The sequence below is a fragment of the Cololabis saira genome, chromosome 5 (assembly GCF_033807715.1).
Source record: "Cololabis saira isolate AMF1-May2022 chromosome 5, fColSai1.1, whole genome shotgun sequence".
NCBI classification, from domain to species: Eukaryota; Metazoa; Chordata; class Actinopteri; order Beloniformes; family Belonidae; genus Cololabis; species Cololabis saira.
In genome coordinates this window covers 18733567-18749572 of record NC_084591.1, presented here as the reverse complement: position 1 = coordinate 18749572, position 16006 = coordinate 18733567, and the positions used below count along the sequence as shown (strand labels likewise).

The following is a 16006-nucleotide window of genomic DNA, read 5'->3' as shown; positions in this document are numbered from 1 at the left end:
ATATATATATATATATATATATATATATATATATATATATATATATATAATGATGAGAGAACAATGACTGGAAGCATAAAGAAACAGTGTCCTGATCTCAGTATTACTTTCTAAACTAAAGCCATTTGAAAACAAGTGGTTGGCCTGGGAATCGATGTTAGGTCTCGTGGGAAGTTTCAGCCACTGTGAACAATTAATGCGCCTCTAGCCGTTTGTTAAAAGTGTTGTAACAACCTTTTATGTAGTTATTATTTTTGTCCTGTAGCACAAAACATGTTTTGCTTCTGAACTGAAGCAAATCGTTTAGGTGTCAATTTCACAATTTTCTTGAAAACATAAAACCGCTCTTGTAATTTGTAATTTATTTATTTCATAACAGGGACAGTGAGAAAATAATCTTGTACAAGAGAATATGCATTGTGCCAGGTTGTAGTAGCTTGCTATTTTCCACCTGTAGTCCCTGGGCAGGTTGATGGAATACTACATAAAAATTAGTATAGAAAAAGAAAAAATAAGTAAAAGAGCAGAACAAAGCAAAGAGAAAATAGATAAATAGAAACATGGAATCAGATTCGACAGAGCATGGGATCTTTGAGGATGTTTATTAATTATTATATATTTATAATAATAATTATTATCATTGTTATTTTTGTTGTTGTTAAATATTATTTTATTTTTTTCCACACCAAAAATATGATTTATTCGTTTGGAAGTTCACTCATTCTGGACGTCTCAACCGCTACCCATGCTAGGCAGGTGTTCATGAGCCTACACTTTTTTGCAAAACAGTAGCGACAATTCTGAAATTGGGACAAAAGTACTGCTGTGGAGAGCCGGTGTTTCCACTTTTAACCGTGGTTTTCTTTTCATGAGCGTTCTTTTTATGGAAACTAGATTTTGTTGACTTCCGTTACAGTTTCTCTGCTAAGCTGAACTGTCGACATGTCTTAAAAACCACCACATGAAAGCCAAAAAAAGAGGATTTTGCAATATTTCAATGGCTGAATCACAAAAGCTCCTATATGCGAAATGAAGAGGGAAACAAATTGAGGAAAAATCTTCTAATCTCCACTTTGAACTCATTAATACCTAGTTTGTCTTGTTTATTGGGTATCCATAAAAAAATGTAATTGTTGGAGAAAATACGTTTTTATTTTGTTCTCTCTGGAGAGTGTGTTTTTCAGATACACAGGTTTAGTGTTTCACATCAAAATATAACAGTTTTTTTTTTAGTTTTAGGTTTCCGTTACAGGTTTTCTTTGCAATATTTAGGGTTTGCACAATTCTAACAGTAATGGAAACGCGACTACGGACACGTATATATGACCTCCGCAACTGTTACGCAGACTGCAGCAGCTGGGATCATAGCGAACCTTTCCCCGACTTCAAGCTTTTCCAGCCACGGATCATTTTGAACTTGCTCCCGTCTTCTCGTGGCTGCTGGCTGCAGGGAGATTTAGGCCACGTTTACACATAGCCGGGTATTTACAAAAACTGATATTTCCCCCTCTACATTTTGAAGAAAAACATCATTTACACAAACCCGCATAAATACGCTGTTACGGTGCTATGAGCAGCCAGAGCTACAGGGGGCAGTGTAACGAGAAGATAAAGTCATGCTAGCCAATCAGAATCCTGGAAAAACATAAAAAAATGACACGTGTAACTTCCAGTTACTTCCAAGATGGAACGAGAGTCTTTTGCTTGGAGTGACAGAGAAGTGGAGTTACTTTTAAGTGTGGCGTTAAAACATAAAACAAGTAAAAAAAGAAAATGTTGACGGTGGCCAAACAAATTGTAAACACAAGTCGCACACATGAGGCTGGTGACGTTTCTGTCGCATAATGTGACGTTCTGAAGCCTAAATGTCCGTTTCTCTCTGTTTACAAGCAAACGTGAAGACAGAGTTTTTGCAAATCTCCACTTTGACTGGAGTTTGCAGAAATGATCGTTTTTGGTGACTTTGAGCTTCGTTTTTGTTTAAACAAACGGCCAAAATGCATGAAAACACCAGCGTTTTTGCTACGTGTAAACAGGGCCTTATTGCGTCGAACTGGTGCAAACTTCCTTTGGCATTTTATATTATCGTCCCAAGCTGGTTAATTATTGTTCATTTGGGTTTGCTTTCTTTTGTTGCTTATCTTGCCTGTTTGGTTTTTTTTCGGTGGTTGGAGGAACGTGGTCATTGAGGAAAGATACTATTTTTACAAAGAGCTAACATCGGCTGCAGATCTGAGTTGGAGCACAGTAAACAGCACATCTCTTGGCTCTTTTCCACTAGAACCTACTCTGCCCGACTCGACTCGCCTCCACTCGGTTTGGTTCTTTTCCACCAGGGGTCTAACGTGCCGAGTAGATACTTTTCTGTATCTACTCTGCCGAGGTTCTAAGCAGCTGAGTCGGCTGTATCTGACGTCGTCACACTACAGGCCACCGATTGGTCGGGGGGTTGGAGTCAGACGTCTGAGTCAGGATGTGACATCAGTGAAAGAGCGACTCTGACGGCTTCTTGTTCATTTTATTCAACAGGCAATGGCAAAGTCTGTTCTGGTCCAACTCTGAGGTGCAGATGTTCATAAACCTGGTGGCTGAGGAGAGAATTAAAAAGGGATCTAGACGGGCGATAAAGAACGACCAGATCCACCAGGAGCTCTGTCTCTCATAGCTGCTCGCGGCTACCAATGGACTTTTCAGCAGCGCCAAGATGAACTAAATAAAATTAAAAAGGTTCACCGCTTGAAGATTCTCTCACTCTCATTTTTTAACTTGATATTGAACACAAGCCACAGACCCAGCAGCACATTTATCATCTCCTCCATGTTCTACATCTTTAGTGTTGTCTTCTTCGTTTAGATCACACAATCAAATACGTCACAGCAGCTTCACTCCAACCTCCTACTTCTGCTCCAGGTGCTGAATTGTAGTGGAAAAGAAACCAGGCCGAGTTGAGTTGAGTCAAGCTGAGATGATTAGAGCTGAGTAGGTACTAATGTAAAAGCACCATCTGACTGGCTGACAAGTCAGGGGGGGAAAATGAAAAAAAGTGTGAATTCAAAGTATCAGGGGTTGCTGACGTTTGGCTCCATTTATTTTTCAATTGCCCAACCATGGAAGTGTATCAGTGATCCCACTTCAGAAAGCGACCCCTGCCTACACCATCATATCTTCACATAATAATCATTTTATTTAATTGTTTCCCCCCTCTGTATCAAGGTTTAAAGTAACATAAACCGAACCGTCACCCCCATCCCCTGGACTGCCACAAGCGTAACGGGATTGTTTGGGAAACACTGTGTATTGATTGTGACTGTAAACATAATGGTTGAATTTATTGATCTGCTGATGTGCTTCTTCACGTAGACATGATGGGGGGGGATTACACCTGAACCGCTTCCACGTCAAATAGGCTTGTTAAGATGAGCTGTCCGTGTTTCATGCGCAGCGACGAGGACACCGACTCTTTGTTGTTGCTCTTGTATATTGAACATAATCTGCACTGAAATACTGAACATAGCACATTCAAATTGATTCTGTTTTATCTTCTTTTTTTCCTCTCCTTCACAATTTTTCTCTGTCTGCTTCTAGTGAAAGAAAAAAAAAAAAAAAACAGAACATGCATCTCCATCCTCTTGTTTCTATGGCAACACGGCAGAGAGTGCAGACAAGAGTAGCGGGAGCCACCTCCAATCCTCCTCTACGATGAAAAGCGGAGCAGAAAGAGACAAAGTGAGGGCAAAAAAAGAGAGGATCGGGAGCAAAGAAAGAAGGAGAGGAGGAGGAGGGAATGAGAGCAGACAGCGTGAGGAGGGGAGGGGGATGCGGTCGCTGCTCGCTCTTGTGCAGGATAGTGTATCTATGGTAACCTCAGCTGGTTATCAGAAAACTGGAGTCCCTTCTGTTCGTCGCCATTCTGCTCTGCTTATTTCATTTATCCCCCCCTCCTTCAGCAGCCAGGTTCATATTCTGCTCTGCATGTTCATCTTGCCAGACAAACATCATGTGCAGCCAAAATAATTAAAAAAAAAAAAACATAAGAAAAGATCATGTAGCAACACATTTGGGAGGATGCAGACGGGAACTGACGTTTACTCTTCTTCAGAAATGAAATGCGTCTCCTAGAACCAATATTTGCTGTGGACGCTGTCTATAATGAAAATCCTGTATGGATGCGGTTTCACAACAGTGTGTGTGTGTGTGTGTGTGTGTGTGTGTGTGTGTGTGTGTGTGTGTGTGTGTGTGTGTGTGTGTGTGTGTGTGTGTGTGTGTGTGTGTCGGGGGGGGCTCTCTATCAGCTGCAGAGGGAGGTGTACATTAAGGAATAGCATGTTTGTTCTTGAACTGGGAGGAGGGAGGGAAGTGCCTGTTTGCTCTACAGAGGCAGAGATGGATGCAATTAAAGAAGAAAACCACCTGTCTGCTGGCCTCGGCTGCAGAGGGACGCCAGGCGCTCGCCGCTGCTGCTGTTTCCATGTAACTACTCAGATGTGTTTGTGTTTCGTGGAGCCACAGACACTGTTTATCTGTCTGGAGGCAGCAGAGAAAAAGAAGAAGAAGAAGAAGAACGATGGAGGCAGAGGAGTGCAGAACAGACGGGCTACCAAAGCCCACGGGCCGCTCCTCAGCCCTGTGCAAGCGGCTGCCGGGCATTTGTTGTTTGGAAAGTTAATCAGACACTCAGCACTAAACACTTTGAGTGGTTTGCTGTGGTTGAGGAAGACTGTGGAACTTCCCGAAGGGCCACATTCTTCCGAGGGCTCCTCGTCCTGGGAACGTTAAAATTGACGCCAGTTTGTAGATGAGTCAAAATGACGTAGTACATGCTAGACATGGGTTCAGAAAACACTGGCTTTCATTGTGAACCCATAGTTTTATTGCTCAAGTTCTCAACCAAGTTTCTACTTGATAACAAAAGCTTTGATATCAAGTTTGCAAGTTACTGCAAAGTAAAACCATCATGAAATCAAATAAATGTTTGTTTTAAATCGACCCCAATGCTAACCCTAACCCTAATGCGTAAGTGTAGTCCCGATCATTTTCAAAACATCAGTATCATCCAAAAAAGTATCGGGACATATCTAGTTATTAATGTTTTTAATATATATTAGTTATTACATTGTTTTATAATTGTATTTAATAACTGTATTTAACAATACAGACAGTTGATGTGTGTTTATAAGATATTGCTTTTGGCACTGGCGGCTGGAAGTGACGTTTGTGCTGGAGGGGAAAGAAGCGCGGCTAACAGAAAGCTAACAACAGCCAGCCTACGCTCAGATAAACGGAGACAATGTCTGAAGTTTGGAAACATTATAAACTTGACAGCGAAGGCAGCCCAACAGCCAAATGCAATGTTTGCCAGGCGGACATTTCGCTTGGAGGAACGAACAGGTCTTCGTTCAACACGACAAACCTTATTCGACACCTGAACACCCAGCATGAAAAGACATATAGTGAGTCCGTCGCCACAACCAAGACTGCTGCACTGAGACAGCCGACAATCAAAGAAAGTTTTAAAAAGAAAGAAAGCTGTCGGAGAAAAGTGGCAGGGCCAAAACTATAACACATAGCTGAATATTTATTTTTGTTATTGCACTATTCTGCACTTCCTGTTTTAGTTTACAATTTCATGTTTATACATTTTGTGGCACCAGTGCTGATAAGCTTTGTTTTGATCCAATGATGCAGTGAAAAGAAATATATGTCCATGTTGGAGAGAATGGACAATAAAAAGAAACTTAGGACAATTTGAGTTTTAGTACTTTTTTTTTTTTACTTAATTAATTGCCAAAATGTATCTGATCGGGAAAAAGTATCGGAATTGTATCGGGAGCCAAAAAAAGTGATCGGATCGGGAAAAATCGGTATCGGCAGATACTCAAACTCAAGCGATCGGGATCGGATCGAGAGCTAAAAAATCCTGATCGGGACAACCCTAGCGTGTAAGTCTTCCTCGTGCCATCTTGGCGTTTGTCACCTCTGGTAAACAAGAGAACGAGGTTTCTGGCTCATCTGATGTTGGACGATGGTTGGACCTCATCTTGCAAAAAATGAAATGGCTTTGAGGAAATTAGAGCAGGGGTGATGTGTGGTGGTGGGATGTGTTGCCTCAGGCCAGCAGAGCTGAACCACCACATCAGAAGGAAAATACATCTTCTGTTTTCATGGGAACCGTTGAATAAGTGGAAGCAAGCGGCAATGGATTAGTTAAGGTTAAAAGGGAAGGTTATAGCGTGTCTTTTTCAAATTTTTTTTTTGTGTGATTTTAAACCTTGAAAAAAAAACCCCAATCTCAGCAGAAACCAGTTTATAAAAGCAGCCTCACCACTGGACATCAGTGATGCCTTGCATGTATCATTACTGTATCATGTATCAGATTACTTTTGTAATATTGTCTTTGACCCAGTCTTTGTACGTTTTGACCGTATAGAAACGTAATTCTCCTCAGTTGTGTGAAATAAGACCTGGAAACAGGCATTGTGGCATAGAATTGTCAAATTGGTTTAATTCACCGTACGAATTGTTACAGATTACTTTTGTAATACTGTATTTGACCCGGTCTTTGTACGTTTTGACCGTATAGAAACGTAATTCTTGCCATTGTAAGAATGAGATGTACCTGCTGTACTCTACTGCCCTTACTTTATAACAACTTGTGCTTTTTATTATTTTACCTCTTTTCTTATCATTTTATTTCATTTAATTTGTTATTTACTGTTTAAGGCGAATTCTAACACTTAAATATTACACGGAAAACCTGCAGAGATACAAATGATTCAAACATCTTGAGAGTCTGGCTGCAGAGCTGCAGAAGTCTGCAGCTGTTCGCAGGTTGATACCCACTTAAAATCAGTTCCTGAGGACGTTTTCATCGCGTCAACAATGGACTCGCAGGACCAGAGCAACAGGGGTGAAGACAGTCATTCAATAAAGCTGCATGGTTATAAGCAGAAAAAAAAGCAAGTTTTGTTTTGAGTGTTGTTCCCTGAAAGGAGTTACAACGCCGTTCCCAAACAACGTGCACACCGCTGTTAGTCCCAGCAGAGGCGCTCATTCCTGCACAAGGGTTCATCTCAGACTTTACAAGCTTCAGTTTGGATGTTGAATTGTCAAGATGCTGATAGTGCAACTATAAATTCTTGTCAGTTTTGTGAAATAAGACCTGGAAACAGGCGTAGTGGCATACAATTGTCAAATTGGTTTAATTCACCGTACAAATTATTACAGATTACTTTTGCAATACTGTATTTGACCCGGTCTTTGTACGTTTTGACCGTATAGAAACGTAATTCTTGCCATTGTAAGAATGAGATGTACCTGCTGTAGTTTTTAACAATTTGTGCTTTTTATTATTTTACCTTTTTCATTATCATTTTATTTCATTTTATTTGTTATTTACTGTTTAATTGTGTCTTGCCGTTTTTAATGTTGATGTAAAGCACTTTGAATAACGTTGTGTTGAATTGTGCTATATGAATAAACCTTGCCTATCATGGAGGCCACTTCCTGTCACCAAATCGAAACTGGGGGTTTCCACGGCAACAGTGACAGCACACAAATCAAAATAATGTGGTTTAGTAAGTAACTTTAGTGACTTCTGCACTCACGTTGGGAGACCCACACAACCCAGCAGAAAGTTTTATTTTTGTGCAGGTCCAATAACCCGTATTAAGGCGACCGCCTCAACAAAACCTGCACGTTCCATGTGTCGTTAATCAACGTGGCATAACCAAACTCCCCAAACCTTCAATCTCTTCAGATTTATGGTGGAAATTAGGGATATAAAAAAAAGTAGGTGCATGACATGGCTCAGTCTATATTAACACATCATGAGAAATATTGTTTCCAGTAGATGCAAAGTATTAATAATTATGATTTTTGTGCTTCGTGAATCCATATTTTTACCCTCAAAATTATTTTAGAAAAATGCATTTAGAGATTATAATAATATTAATAAATTATTTGAGGCAGAATATCAGTCATGATTTTATTTTTTTTCCTACAAAATTAAATGGCTGAATGAGCTTCCTCTGATCTTTTTTTTTTGTCACTTTTTTTTTGTGACATTGTGCATACAGAGATCAAAACTTCAAATCTTTATTGCTAAAAATGTCCTGATCGGTGAGTAAAATCCTCCGGGTTTCATTCTCAGCCCAAATGTTTGATGCCATAAGCAAACAAGGAAACGCATTTTATTCAGCAAAACGGGGAAGTTGGCAGGCAAAACTGTTTTTAGATTTTCATGCAGCTAAAAAATCAAAGTGATTTTTATCTTCATAGAACAAACAAATTCCATTATAGAATATTATCATTTTACACTTTGTGTGAAGTTTTCCTCCTCTCTGCCCTGGGTTTACTCTCAGCAGGTATTACTCGACTCATCAGAATGAATCACACTCACACATCAATATTTTGGCGACATAGAAGTTAATACAAAGAATTCACTTCTGCTCTTAACTGACATGTTTAGTGACGCATGTTGGTTTACTTCTGCGAAGAGTCGAGGAGGGAAGTCACCAGCTGAAGAGCACCCGCCTGCTCCGACTGAACATCAGACCTTTTCTAATGTAAGAAGGGCCTCAGGAAAATAAAGAGCAAAAGAAAATAAGGTTTTTAATCACCAAAAAAGCAGTGGTGCCTAATTACGGCGCGGCGAGGCAGCCTGCAGATGACGTGCACTCAGGGCCATTTGTTGATGTACAGTTAATATCCCATCAATAATAATCGGTACAAAATCATTGGGTGACGCTAATGTCTGGGAAATCAGCAGTGTATAATTTCCTGTAGTTTCTCTTCTTATTATAGAGCAGCATGACATGTTTCTCTTTAAACTCCTCCTATGTTTTAAAGGACAAGCTTGGTTTCCTTGTGGTTTTCTCTTGGTTTTTCTTCTTTATTTTGATCTCTTTCATTCTCTTTCTCTCTCACACACACACACACACACACACACACACACACACAGACACTTTTCTCCAAAGACTCGTCTGTTCCTGGCTCCGGAAACTTGTGGTAATTTGTCAGCATTTCTGTAATCATTTTGAGACGTGCAAACAGGTTGTGGCCTGTTACTCAGCTGCACGGCGAAGAGTCTGGGATCAGAGCTCTGCCATCACGGCACGATAGCTTCTTGGTGTTTGTTGACTGTGGCTTCCAGCAACATGTCCTCCTTTTTGTGTATTTGGGCGATTAATGGCTTGGGCTAAATTGACTTTTCCACTTAGTCTCCGCATTCAAAGACTGTTGACTTGGAACTACATCAAACGTCGCCACAGCTGATAAAGGCGGCCCGGCGTGGCGTTTTCAGAGAGTTTGCCGTCCTGCTGCTTTTGGAGGTTTTGTTTGGCCGATGTTTACTCAGGGCAGGTTAACCCACAATATGTTTCTTTTTCTCTTTCCAGCTGACTGCTAGTAAAAATAAATGCCCTTCCTCTTCCAGCTCTGTTTAAATATACAGCATGTACTGTAAATGTTAGACGGAGGCAGACTATGACACTCTTGCTCTCTTTCTCGTCTCCAGCCCACTGGCTACATGGAGACGTCACTGTCCTACAGCTCCATAGAGGACCTGCAGCTCCTCTCGTGGGACAACGCCCCCAAATACTGTGTCCAGCTCAGCTTTCCCGGCGGCACCGTCCTGCTGCAGGTAACAAATACGCTCATGTGGATATGCATGCCTATTTGCACTTTTGCAAACGTTGCAACCAAATGGTGTTGCACTGGGCACTTGCACTTGTTGCACAAACAAGGCTTCTTGTTTGTTTTGTATTTCCAGAAGTTGTTGTTTAATGCCTGTTTAAGCTTCCTGTGAAGCATTTCTGCGAACAACCACAATACAGCAGATTTATCGTCATGCATGAATCATGCAAACTGAGCTCAGGTGTCGAGAAAGCAGCGCAGACTTGGCAAATCTTTGCTGGTCAAGAAGAATTTAATAAGACTTATTTCTGTTTGGGGGGTGGGGGATAAAAATGTAGACGTCTGTTTCCGTCAGTAAGCAAATAATAATAACACTGAAGAAAGGAAGCATGGCTGTGTCTCACATTTCTTCCCTGTGAGTTTGTCATCGCCAGCAATTTCAACTCGTACGACGTGTAACAAACTCTTACAGCAGCATCAAGCTGCAGTCACAATAACAAAGGTTTACGGGATGAAAACATGAAGCCAGTAAAGCTCACAGCCTGCAGCCTGCAGCCTGCCACTGGTTGATCATGTTATGTGCAGGTGATTAGAGTACTTTATCTAGCTATATTTAGTTTTTATCAGCAGGTCAGACCTGTATGAAGGTTTGGAATTGGACTCAACATCTCGAATCGTACAAACCCCTAGAATCACCCATTGCTACAATTGCTAAGAATTTTTCTATCATTTCATTTATTTATTTAGCAATTTTTTTTTAGCAAATTTTTTTTTAAAAACAGTCCATGGAGGGAATGAAGCCCGAAGGGCTTGTACAGAGTTCCACTCCCATCAACAACTGTGATGAAGTAACAAAGATAATGTACAAAAAAATACATTAAAGATAAAGACATTGAAGGTTAAGACAGAATAAGATGTTTTTTTAATAACTTTCTGAAGGAAGTAAAAGATGATGTTGACTTCAGTGACACACTGACTACGTTTACATGCAGTCAAAATTCGGGTTATTACTAATATTCCGGTTACTGAAACATTCTGAATATTCCGTTTACATGCGTGAGCAAACCGGGTCATCCCTGTGTACATGGTAATTAATCATTCGGGATATCTGGATCAAACCAGCGACGCGCAGAGAACGTGATGACGCAATTCCCGTCATTTCCGCTTCTTCTTCCTGTATCCAAATTCAAAACAAATGCTGCTTCGCGCAACTTTTCGCTCACCTTCTTGTAAATCTCGCTATCCCAGTACTTTCTACCGTCTACAAATGCCAAAATGTTCATATCCTTCATTACATTTATGAAGTGATTAGTCTCCTCCTGGTCTTGCGTGAAGCCGTGTTTATAAGAACTTCCTGGACTCAAAAGACCAGGATTCCTTGCGAACAGAGCATGCGCAGAAAACAAATTCCTGTTCCGTTTGATCGGGATATCCCGTTTGGCGTTTATATGACCGACTATTCGGGTTTTAAAAGGTGTAACCCAGGGGTCATATTCGGGTTTTTTAAAAACCGGAATATGAGCAAATTCGGGTTATTCAAAGGGGTTATTGGTGTTTACATGGCCGTGCAAATTCAGGTTATTGGCAATATTCGAGTTTTAAAAGGGTTATTGACTACATGTAAACGCAGTCATTCAAGTCATTCCAGATTTTTTGATCTAAATGTAATATTAAATTGATGACCAGATGTTCGACAGAAGGGTAAATTGGATATGATTTAAAATTAAAAATTAAAAAAATGCTTTTTTTTTATTTTCTATTGATGAACTTATGCACAAACAAGCATGAGTGAAAAACACTAAGTTTATGAATAGGATAATAGTGAATATTCCTTAAAAAGAGGCACAGATGGTTGGTGTCTACCAGACTGAGAGATCTTCTTAAGAATCTTTTTTGGATTATCAGTAATTTGTTGAGAAAAGTTGGATAAGTTGCAGACCAGACAATATTGCAGTAATTCATATATGGAAATAGGAAACTATAATACTGAGTCAAGTGAGCAGAGGGATGGTTCAAGGGACAAACCTTTTTCAGTATGCCAAGCATTTTCATTGATCTTTCGCAAACTTGATTAATATGATTATTCCAATTTAGACCTTCTTCCTTTATCCAAAGGCTGGCCAGGATATTCATAACCACAGTTTAGGGCTTACCGTAAAGAACAATACCAAAGAAAAAGACACAGGAGCTTCTGTGAGACACAATTTACAAGTACAATTTTTTTTTTTAAACAATATTTTTCATTAATTTTTCACTTTTACAAGTAAAGAATGGATATATAATATGATCCACAGAAATAACAAGCAAAACGGGCAAACAAACAAACAGAGCAAACAAAACAAAACACCAGCACAGATCCATGTAGATAATACCCTGGTTACAGTAGAAATGTACAGCATGACTAGTCAAGAAAATCCCTGCAACATGTTAGATATTTATATACCGTATATAACATATTAGAGACATCAGGCTCTACATAGTTCAAGTAGGGCTCCCAAACTTTATAGAATTGCTCTGTTTTTGATTGTAATATACATGTCAGGTACTCTAATGGCACCAGATCAAACACCAAATAAATAAGTAAGAATACAATACATCCTCCTATTATGTTTTGATATTAAGTGTTGTCTTGGGAGGCCCAATACAAGAGATACGGGGTCCATCTCCAGTTTTAAATCCAATATATTTTCTATTTCAGATAGATAGCACATTAGACCAGTACATTTGCAGTTTACAACATGACCAAAAACAATGAGTTAGGGTACCAATTTCTATCTTGCATTTAAGGCACATGGGTGAGAGAGTAGGATTGTTACAAGTACAAGTTGATAAGGAGGAGGGTGGCGTCCAGAAAAACAGACTAAACGTCAATAAAGAGACAAAAGAGTGAAAGAGACACGATACTCATCCAAAGAGATGCAGGACAGCTGAAAACAGACACAAAGAAATGCAGAGTGGACAGAAAGAACACAGGGCGCCTCGGCAGGGAGAAAGGAAGTCGGATCGGGATAGACGGATGGGAATTTAACACAGAAACGGACGAGAAGTTGGAAGAGGACTGCAGAGGGAAGTTGACAGAGAGGCACGCGGGGAGTCCAGAAAGAGGCACAGGGTGATCTGAGAGAGACTTGAAACCTCGATACAGAGATGAGTGAGAAGTCCCGTACAAGAAACAACAGAGTAGACGCAGGGCAAACACAGAGACGACCTCTGAGGCAAATAAGTTGGGCCATTACAAAAACACAGAATGCGTCAGAGAGACCAAAAGAAAAGAAAACAACACAAACACTGGGAAAAAGGTGCAGGAAATACAGACAAAAAAGCATTTAAAGACAACAACCGCCCCACAGGACGACCATAAAACAGAACATCGGAAATAATTTACATGCCGCTGACAGAGATGTGAGACGGTTTTTGTGGTACTACTTTATATATATGTATATGTATATGTATATGTATGTATATATATATATATATATATATATATATATATATATATATATATATATATATATATATATATATATATATATATAGTATGTATGTGTGTGTGTGTGTGTGTGTGTGTGTGTGTGTGTGTATATATGTTTATAGGGTTTTCCTTTTTGCATTGTTTTGATTGGTTGACCTGCGTATCTTAGTGGGAATTGTGTGTTTGGCTGCACCCTGAGGACGCCCTGAAGTCTCCTCAGCTCACATGATGGAATAGTGGCTGAACTGAACCATCGTTCAAAGAAAACAAGACTGATGAAGGCTTACGTGTGTCCTGATACACTTTGTTGAAAAGAAAAAAAAAAAAAAAACAACTTTTGAAAATGGTTAAACTCCTTCATAACAGCATTTTCAGATGAATCTTGTATCCACTATGTCACTGACAGCACACAGTACTGTTCCTACTCATCCATCTCCAACATGGACCATTTCTTCCTGTAAACACTCACCACGCCCACACATGCTGCTCTGACCTTTACTTTACCAGCCATCAGTCACTTTACTGTCATCAAATATGTGCAGCAACGCACAATGTGCAAACACACAGGAAGCAGATAAAAGAATGCTTAAATTATTATTTTATCGCCAAGTTGATCTTTAATGCAACTTTTGTTCCGAGTTGTACTTTTTGTGCCATCAAAGATTTCATTTCTACAAAAAAAGCTAGTCAATTATTAACAAGCGAGCTCCACTGGGTAAATGTCGTGTTGAAGTGGGTGTTTCTCTGTCAGAGGTGAAAGCAGGACATCAGAAGTGATGATATCTCTGCAGGGCCGATGTCTAAACTCACCGATTCATTTGTTCAAACTGGAGATAAGGTTGTATTTCTCTTTGGAGACTTAAAAGAGACCCCTTAGGTATTTTTGCCGTTACTTCCTTTCCATAAACGACACCTATTCTGCTTTTTCTTTCACACACACATTTTCCAAGGTCTCAAAGACACGCTTTGATTAAAAATGCTGCAGAAATAAACTATAATCGCCATGCGCATGTAGAAGTAATTAGACCTCTGAACTAATGTAACGGACGGACTTAAAACCTGTTGCTTTTTTGTGAATATTGAATATTTTGTATATGTATTGATGGTTCAGCTCCAGTGCTTCATTCAAAGACAGAAGGGAAATGCAGACATTTTTATCTTTCAACAGTAAAATCATGAAAAAACATAATTTTCAAGTCAAAATATATAACAGTAGACAAAGTTATTGTAGTAGACTATTTGCTAATTTATTTCTTAAATGAATTTAACTATGTAACTAGATTAGATTAGATTGTCCTTTATTTCTCCCTCAATGGGGAAATTCGCTTTGTGCAGCAGCAGTACACTCAACACACAGATGCAGGGAAAGGGTAAAAAAAAGTAAAAAATATATAATTACATAATATAAACAGTATATACATTGGAATGAAAAATAAAAAGTAGTGCAGTATGAGAAAGAAAGAAAAACTGTGAAAAAAAAGCAGGTAAAAAAGCTGTAAATTCCCTGTTAATTGTAAACTAATAGCACAGGAACGTTTTAACTTGTCACTTCCAAGGTACGGTAAGTGCAGTGTGATGTGAAACTGTAAACCAGGAGGCTGAAACTGTAACAAGGCCTTCTTCTCCCCGGCCCTTTTGGTTTCGCATCTCCATTTCAAGTGACTGACCCGGTAGGATCCACTGACTTGGCAAACTACCACTCAGTTAGCGCACATGTTCACAACCCACCAGTAAATATAAGAAGATGAAGGCATTTAGTTAGAAAGAAACAGATGAGGTCAGCATTGAAGGTGTAGGGATGGTTTCTGTGGTTCTGTCCGCTGTGTGTATACGATGCCGTGGTGGCAATGACTGAGCAGAGACGACATAGAAATGCGTCATCTCCTGCCCACAGCATATCAGAGCTGGTCCTGATTAATGGAGACCTTCACCATGTTGGAGACCCTCTTAAACTGTCCCGGACCACTGCTAACTGAGCACCGGTGGGAGAGTAGGATGATTCTACTGTAATCTGGGCTTGTGATGTCACAATACCCCGCAAATCTGATTACACCATTTCAAGCGTAGGTGGTCCGAAACAAAGACACAGTGTGGTTACACATTTCTGAGGTGGGAAATACCCAAAAGCACGTTCTCAATCAGATAATTTAAAAAAAAGATAATATGACGTCTTTAAAACGTAAAGAAAAAAATTGCATCCTTTAGGTTCCACTTCAGGTCACTGAGACGTTTATAGTTTTCTCCTGGTCATTTTGACTTCATGATTGTTATTTTGCTTATATGGTTGGTTGGTTGGTTTGTTCTGGAAAGGTTTTGTAAATTAATACATTTTTTGGGACATTTAGCCTAATTACATACATAAATATGAACAAATAATAATCTTGATGTTCACTTATTTCTATATCAGCCATAAACTAAAATGACATTAGAGCTTTGCTTTCTTTTTGGCTCCTGGAGTATTTTTAAGTGATTAGGGATTGTGCTGTCCTCTTGTGTCTTTTTTTATTTCTTTCTTTTTTTTTTTTATTTTACTGTTTAAAGTTGTCTTTTTATTTTAAGTCCCAAATCAGCATCAGCGACAAAAATAATTACAGAAATATGCTGAAACAAGTTTAAAAAGAGGGTCATTATTCCAATCATCTGTATAATTATTAGTATTTTACCTCATATTATTATGCAGCTGTTTCTGTATGGTATTCTGCCCTTTTTTTTAAGTTTTTTCTCCAAGGATTTTTCTTATACATGTAAGTGTATATATATATATATATATGTATATATATATATATATATATATATATATATATATATATATATATATATATATATATATATATATATATATATATTCATTATCCTGCTGCTTTTTGAATAATTATTAATGTAAAAGGGAGATTTTCACTT

General features: G+C 39.1%; 1 protein-coding gene across 1 annotated transcript in view; it reads left to right on the top strand.

Moving 5' to 3' along the window:
• cmip (c-Maf inducing protein) overlaps window positions 1–16006 on the top strand; it is a 74558-nt gene that overhangs the window by 22712 nt on the left and 35840 nt on the right. Inside the window, exon 3 of the mRNA XM_061721129.1 lies at window positions 9515–9640. Coding sequence (XP_061577113.1) covers window positions 9515–9640 — 126 coding nt within the window. The remainder of the gene's footprint in view (window positions 1–9514; window positions 9641–16006) is intronic.